Below are 8318 nucleotides of genomic sequence, written 5' to 3'. Positions count from 1 at the left end.
TTTTCGAACGTTATTTTACGTGCCACCGGCATCGTCGTGTCATTTCTGTTGGCTAGTGAATTTGTGACACTTTCATACTCAATGCATCACGTTCTTAATGCATTTTAAGTGTTATGATATTTTGTAATCCTTCCCAACAGTCAAAGAAAAGCTCTGCGTTAGCAATCAGCTTCCAGTGATGCGCTCCACCCCCACTCCCACGGACGAAACCCTGGGTACGCCACTGATCATACCAAGGTGTCTGAGCCACGGGTCGGACGCTGTAGGTGCGGCTGCGAGTGCTGACCCACTTTCCAGGCCGACGGTGACCTTAATGGACGGCAACGTTGATAGTGACGGGCGCTCGCTCCATCCAACACAGCCGGCGGCGCCGCCAGCGCCGCCGCTGCAAGCCAGCCCCCAACCCGTCGGCTGTTTATGGGGCCTTGGGCCGCCAGACACCAGGCGCTCGCCGTCTGGTTGCACTGTCGATTCATCCTCGGCGCATGCGCACTGGGCCTTGAACGCAGTACGCCGGCCATGGGCGCGGCGGTGTGAGTGGGGACGCGGCGGCAGGCGGTGGTCGGGGAGGTCGGTGGGGGGAAACGCGTTTGGTGGATGTGGTCAGGTTCGGCGGCCATATTGGATCCGACGGGCACTGCGTTGAGCGCGCGCAAGGTTCTGCTGAGTCACGTGTTTGACGTCATAGTGTGACGCGCAAGATACCGCGCAGTGAGCTGAATACAGGCGGCCCCATTCCCGGCGTCAGCCAGACAGGTAAGCGGATCAGCTCCGGGTCGCCGTTGGAACGCCGGCTTTATTTGTTCTCGTTTGTGTTGGTCGCGATGAGTTCTGCATTCCAGGAGGGCTACTAGGCGGACGGTTTGTTGGCCGAAGGTCTTGGATAGCTCTGCTCCACGCTGAGTCCCCATAATGTACATGGGGAAAGAGAGAATGCCGAATTGCCGAGCCAAATACATACAGAATAGTAATCTTTGCTACTGCTGTACATACTAGTAGATACCTTACGTAGTAGGTACCTTCAACAAATTGTTTAATCTATCTTGTTTTTTGTGCACGGTGTAGTATCCTTTAGGTACGCAATGTTTTTGCCATGCGGACTCCTTCATATGTCAGGCCTGCTTGCAAATATTTGGCAAGTTTTTGTGAGAACACATGGGTCGGGATAAGGAACCATTGACTGCTACGTGCGGAAGCTTTTAAAAGTCTGGTATATCACACGAACAGCAATGGCGGTAATCATCATTGATCCCAAGATTAACTAGGATATATTTGTGTGACTTCGGTGTAGGTATACATCGGTACCTAATGTTAGAAAAAAGACATTGTGCACCATTAGTCGTGTTTAAGGCGGAACATATCAGAAATAATCATAAAACAGGTAGATTCATGCTCCTACCTTCGAATTTTGATAACTACGATAGCGAGCTCCCGAGCGCCGCACGCACTTCACCGCCTCGAGCCCCTAGGGCCGTTTCTCTGTCATCATAGCCTAAAGTAGCCTAACCTAACCTAACTTAATGTGACCTAACTCAACATAACCTAACCGAACCTCCCCACCCTATCCCCTGCATCCCAGTGTCCCATTGGCTTCCATGTTCCATGCCATGTATATGCACCGTATTAAGAAGTTTTCTTTAGCCGCCATATTCTCATTTTGCTTTTCATTCCCCACCCAGAGACGTCATATTTGCTCACCATGTCGACCAATCTACAAACAGTACGGAAGACTGCTTGGATACGCAAGAAACGTACTTCATTGGATTCTTGCTACCTTGGCCCCATAATTTTTATAGTTCTTGATGCGCAGTAATGTGATCACGCGTAGCAGTGGCGTCGTGGTCGCGGTTGCTGCGTGTTTGCAGCGCTCGGATGTTCGCTATCGTAGTTATTTAATTTCCAAGGTAAGAGTTTAGATGACCTGCTTTACGATTATTTACGATGTGTTCTGCCTTGTAAACGACGATTGCTGTACAATACTATTTTTAACATGAGGTAGCAATGTATACCATGCCTGGGGAGAAATCAGTTTTGGGGGCAGATAAGGGCTTTTCAGCTGAGCCTGCCAACCAGGGGCGTAGTTTCACGAAATGAGTTCAAGGGGGCGGGACTGGACAGTGAAAAATGGCCCAACCTATCCCCTAAATTTGCCACCAAAAAGGATTCCCCAGTTTTGGTTCATATTCTTGCGACAGTTGGGGAGGGGGATGGGAACCCAAGTTTTGGGACTGACCCCCCCCCCCCCCCCGAACTGAATAGGACACTGCTCCCCTATCCTCAACCGATTTTAGAGCGTGACACACGCCCTGCTCTCTGACGTCACTTGACCTTTAGCACGGCCCCTGGCGGCAGCCGCTGTCTCCCCGTCCGGGGCAAACAGCGAACGCTTAAAAGCTGCCCCAATTCGCCCCGCCGTGCCAAGGTGAATCGGAACGCAGGGGTCTCAACTCTCAAGTAGTCGAGCTGTCGGACGGACAGGATGTCCAGACCAACTGAAACAGCGTCCTCAGCCAACACAGTAACAAGACCGTCGGTTCGCGCTTGCTCCATCCACAACAGACTAAGTGAATGAGCTGAAATCATGCTGTACACTCGGATCAGGATGGAATGTTGCGGTGGGGCTGTTTTGCCCCGAATACAATTGTGCGCTTTATGGAAGGTCGTAGCAACGATTGAAGGGAGTGTCCTATCGTGAGTAAATATTAAAATACCTGCTCTGGTAAAACGTCAAGAACAGTTAACGCCTGATAGTGGCACTGGGAAGTGCCACTGCAGCATCAAGATATAATGGGGAGATTGATGGTAATTATTTTTAGTCCAAATTACGCTGTCAAAGTTTTGGCACAGCAGTACATTTTTGTTTTCTTGGTAGCCTCAGACTGTTGACCGAGTCCGCGATAGTCACGACTGCCGTGCGTCATGGCAGCTGCCGTCGTCATAGCTGACGGCGTGATCTGCTCAGGCCCGCCGTCCGTTTTCGCGGACAAAAGGTACCAATTTTGATGTGCATTTACCCGCAATAAGGCGATTGCTTTGCGCTCGGCCAAATAGTTCGACGGCTTGCCCTTATATTATGGGAAAAGCTAAGGAGTATGGCTGTCGCACATGGTCTCCTGCAGCTCGTGTGACGGCGTTGCCGTTGCGGCCAAGTGCCGCGGTTCAAGATAAACGCAAACACGCAGTTGTGTGTGTTTCTCAAATTGTGGGGTGAGCTCACGTCGTCCCGGACGATGTGGGCTAGTTAGTCCTTTCCCTTTTGAGAACCACAGACCACTTGCATGCCTACTTCCCCACGACCGATACGACCTGCCTCACGCATTGGGGCCCGTCCGTCCCAAGTATTTGATAGTAGTCTGTTAGTCGGACCTTTGCCTGTTTGTGAGGTTGCCTGATTCTTAAAGGGGTTTATTGTGCAATAAGAAATTTGGGGTATTCGAATAAAATACATACGTGTGTTCCTTCTACGCAATGCCTACTCGCCCAATCTTAATGTTCTGAATTTGAGATGCTGCTGCATTCCAAGTTAACAGTATGGTTTTGCCAGTGACATCTGGAATATACCCAATAGGAAGGTAATTTTGAAGCTGCGTGAAATAATGAAATAATGGAATACCGTCGTTCTCAATAATGTCGTTCCCAAAGTCACTATTTTAGTAAAGGTCTAATATTAAAGGAACAGGAAGATTACTTGCATAGCCAGAGATTGTCACGTTAACCGTAGCTTGTATTTATGAAACCAGAGCTTGATGCCTTATTAAAGAATCACTCGTGTCGTTTAGTTACGTGATTGAAAAAGGCGATAGCGAATCAGATGGATGCTTGTTGCCGCACATATCTGCATGTGCCGGATGGGTTGTGTGGTGTTCATTTAAAGAGCTTCTTTTACCCAATTCTACGATGAGCACGTATTGATGAGACACAGTCGGCCGCGATAGTTGGATGGCATATTATGTATGCTATGCAGTAATAGTTTTTGGCTACGTTACGGCGTTTTTAACGTCCATAGCCATCAGCGCTCATCGTTGTAATTTTCTCCGCCCTTGATAGCGGGGCAGAACATCGCTCTGGTAATTTAGCCAGTCTTAAGCCCATGAGTGAACCCATGGTCATGGGTGGACCTTGGGACGCAACGAGTTGCGCCGGCACCTCCGGTGTTCAGTGATGGATATCCCTTCATGGTCCTGTAATCTGATAATGCAACTGAATCTCATGTCTGTCTCATTACAAAGCAACGTGATTTTCCATCTGCTATCCATTCCCATATTGTGGTTGTGTGAACTGGTGTCATTGCCGTCCAAACCACAAGTAATAATATTGCATCATGTTTGTTACAGAAACAAAAGACAGCCATGTCTTACGAGCCCTACGGTGGACAGCAAGGCGGCGGCAATCCCGGCTACCCCCAGCCTGGAGGTTACCCCCAGCCTGGAGGGTACCCCCAGCCGGGAGGCTACCCGCAACCCGGAGGCTACCCGCAGCCTGGAGGCTACCCGCAGCCCGGAGGATATCCACAGCCTGGAGGATATCCGCAACCAGAAGGATACCCTCAGCCCGGCGGGTACCCACAACCTGGAGGGTATCCGCAGCCAACCGTAGACCAGCCGCAACCCGGGGGGATGATGCCGGCGCCGTCCGGTCCCCCGGGCTGCCCCCCGGGACTTGAGTATCTCACACAGGTCGACCAGCTCCTTGTCCAACAAAAGGTGGAGATGTTGGAGGCCTTTACTGGCTTCGAGACGGCGAACAAGTACACGGTCAAGAACAGCCTTGGTCAAAAGGTGTACTTCGCCGTGGAGGACACAGATTGCTGCACGCGCAACTGCTGCGGCCCGGCGCGACCGTTCGACATCAAGATCATGGACCACAGCCAGCGCGAGGTAATTCACCTGGACCGACCGCTGCGCTGCCAGAGCTGCCTCTTCCCCTGCTGTCTGCAGGAGATGGAGGTACTCTCCAACCACTCGCTGCTGGGCATCGTCAAGCAGAACTGGTCGCTGTGCTCACCCTCGTTTGACGTCATGAACGAGGGCGGCAACACCATCCTGAAGATTGAGGGGCCCGTCTGCACGTGGTCCATCTGTGGAGACGTGGTGTTCGACGTGCTGTCGGCCGACGGCAACCACAAGGTCGGCAAGATCACCAAGCAGTGGACCGGCCTGGTGAAGGAGGCGTTCACCGACGCGGACAACTTCGGGGTCAGCTTTCCCATGGATCTAGATGTGAAGATGAAGGCCACGATGCTCGGCGCCTGCTTTCTCATCGACTACATGTTCTTTGAAAAGGCCCAGAATAAGGAGAGCGATGGCGTTGGAATGTTTTAGACTACGGCCGGACTGTGTGCTGCCCAGCAACCTCCGAATAACGCTGGATGACATTTGCTGCCAATGTTTTGGAGCGCATGCTACGTTTTGCTTGAGTCCGCAAATTTACACCAGTTGTGTTAAGCCCCTTAGCATCAGCTCTGGGTACTCTGCTTTGTGCGTACAAGGGCGGATGTGATGAACTGTGAGTTACATGTGACGGTTACAAGTTACATTACCCTGTGTGGAGCTCGCATTGGGTTTTCCAGTACGAAAACGGAATGATGTGCCGAATTTACAATCCAACCGTGGTCGGGATGGCACAGTATTGATGCCGGGTGATTTTCCATGTGTTTGTATCTGACAATATCGAGTGGTGGCATCCATCGCTGGGTTCGCATTCATTGTGTTGCTGGTCATGTCAGGTGTCCATGTGTAGTTTGCAGAGATGTATGTTAAATACAGGGACTAACTAGCTTTTTGGGATGATGTCTCGTCGACTAATTCTTGCAAACCTAAAAAACATTTGTCGCCCTCGTGTCTCGGCTGTTTGCACTGTCTGCAAACCTCAGCTTTTCCACACGAGGGATTTTTGTGGAGGCGAACTTTGTTCATTTCCAGTCCAGTTCGTCGCCGTGAATTGATCGAACGTCGTGATGCCGTCGCACGCCGAGCTGATTAGTTATCGAGGACGACTGGCTTCAGCTGTTCAGCAGTAGGGCCAAACTATGAGGTATGGCACGCACGATAATCGCTAGAGGCCAGTGGCTCGCATACTCGATAAATATATTGAGTCGCGCGGCCGGGTGTTTTTCCTCTTGTTATTCACAGGTGGGGTGGGGCTCAGGTAGGTGTGTCACGTGACACCAATGGCACGGTGAAGTGGGATCGTTTATTATTTCACTGCGATGATCTGTTAAAGCCTGCATATGCGTCACCTTTTTTCTCATTGCGTGGAGGCCAGCGACTCGGACAGTAAATATCGGGCACGTGTTCTTATGTGCCTATAGCCCGCCGAGCGTAGCAGAGCATACAGGACGGATGGGGATGAAGGAACACGGCTAGGAGAGACACTGTGTTCTCCGTGAGGGGGGGGGGGGGGTGTATGGGCATGATCTCTAACTCATGGGATAAGCACTGGGCGCAAATTCGGGCCAGCTGGGCCACTGACCATCGCAGTTGCTGGCACGCCATGGGGATGTCGGGCGCTGTGTGCCCCGCACTACCGGGAGCGTGTGACGTCAGAGCTGGATTGTTTGTGGGCACAGGCAGGGGCAATGGAATTCCTCCAAAGTTGGGTGGGACGATAAACATTGTGGGCTAATTTTCTGGTCAACGCGCTGAGGGTCAATGTCAAATTGTCAAGGTTGTGACTCAGCTCCCCGGCCCCCTAATTCACCGGGTGCAAGATGGCCACCGAGGAATGTGTCCCCTCTTGCACCAAGCATGGTGATTACGGACGGTCACCCTTTAGATAAGTGTCACGCGAGACATCTGTTGCTGCAACACATGAAGCTCCGTCGCTCGAATTGCGCTGGAAATCCCGTTTAGCTGAGCTGCGCCACAGGTAGCCGTGCGCAATTCGCTCAGCTGTGTGTTGCCATCATTAATGCCACCTGCACGCAGGCCGAAGTAATTTACGATGCAAGAAACTAGCTGAGGTTCAACGTACCGGAAAGCATGTTTTTTGCACCGTGTAAAGTCGCTGACCTATGGCAGGCAAAAGTCATGCCATGGTTTCCGCGAAGGCAGTTTCTAGGGAATCGTCCAATCTGATGCAACAACGGAGTGTTAGACGAGGACGTACATCTCTGAGATGCTTTCTTAGGCAACACAACAATTGAATGAGAAAATTACATGGGCCTAAGGTCAGGTATGAAGGCCAGACCCAGATCCAAATTAACCTGTTTTTTTACCCTAGGGCTTGCTGTATAGGATAGTTTCTGGTGCTCCCTTCGAATTTATTGATAGCAGGAACCGCATTCTACATCTTTCATGGACTTCTTAGAGGTCAGAATAGGTCGTTGACCTGAAACGACCCAGGTCGACATTTTTTTTTAGGAACATACTGCCTAGCGTAATTTTTGTCGCTTATTCAAATGCAAAACTCAGAACAATCTTGTAGGATTTTTGGTCACCATGACCTTTGAAAGGTCACACAAGGTCACTGACCTTAAATGCGCAAGTGATCTTTTGTTGAACAGTTATTTAGGTTCTTGGGCACTTTTTTCTTTTTCAACTTTCGGGCGCCGTGACGCAGTTAGTATTAGAGACTGTTTATTTACGGCGACACCCACCGCAAGCTTGTCATTTTCTTACCATTCCTAGTCAGTTTCTCCATGCAACAAGTCGTAGTTTTTTGCGTGAATCGCACACTTTTGCGCGTAACTGCCCAAGGTACTTTGGGTCATACTTAAAAAGAATATTGTAGTGAAACCTCAGAACCAGTTACGTTTAATTAAAGCACTGGGTGGTACCGCTGCAGCGTTATCAAGACTCAACAAGGATATCAATTTTAATTATTTTCGAGTCCGAATCACGCTAGCAACGCTTTGTAACAATACTACGTTTCTTCCCTGCGTTTGCGACCACCGTTGTTATGACAAACGCCGTGCACACCTCTGTTGGCGTGATTAAAAGAACGTTTGTGATTGGCCCAGTAGGAAAGGGCCTGCCACATGGATGAGGTTATGCTCCCATTCCCATAGACAAAAAGCGCCTCGAAAAGAGCCGCTGTGTTAAATGTCATAGGGGATAGATGAAAGCTATAGGATGACGTTTCGTCTTATTCGCGGTATACAAGTTTTATGTCCGCCTATTTTTGTCCAAACTGCAAAGATTACATAACGCCCGCGCTGAAAAAGTTACTGAAATATAATACGTTCATATTGGTGAGAAGGGAGTCAAATGAAATTTCTCCCGCAGGGTAGTCTACTTCAAATAGAATTTCTGAGCTCTTCAGAAGAGTCGAGAAAACTGATATCATTGATCAAATCGTATCCGTCTGATGTAGCACTA

The 8318-nt window shown here is 50.1% G+C and overlaps 1 protein-coding gene across 1 annotated transcript; it reads left to right on the top strand.

Moving 5' to 3' along the window:
* Positions 1–426: 426 nt before the first annotated feature.
* On the top strand, positions 427–6101 carry LOC119089478 (phospholipid scramblase 2). The gene is made up of 2 exons (XM_037212191.1): positions 427–756; positions 4335–6101. Exon 2 carries the CDS (start codon positions 4350–4352, stop codon positions 5319–5321), a length of 972 nt encoding a protein of 323 aa, XP_037068086.1. The 5' UTR covers positions 427–756; positions 4335–4349; the 3' UTR covers positions 5322–6101.
* The last annotated feature ends 2217 nt before the right edge of the window (positions 6102–8318 follow it).

The sequence above is a fragment of the Pollicipes pollicipes genome, unplaced genomic scaffold, assembly GCF_011947565.3.
Source record: "Pollicipes pollicipes isolate AB1234 unplaced genomic scaffold, Ppol_2.1 Scaffold_3087;HRSCAF=3621_pilon_pilon_pilon, whole genome shotgun sequence".
Classification (NCBI taxonomy): domain Eukaryota; kingdom Metazoa; phylum Arthropoda; class Thecostraca; order Pollicipedomorpha; family Pollicipedidae; genus Pollicipes; species Pollicipes pollicipes.
Note: the sequence above shows the minus strand (reverse complement) of the source record. Positions and strands in the feature narration are given on the sequence as shown.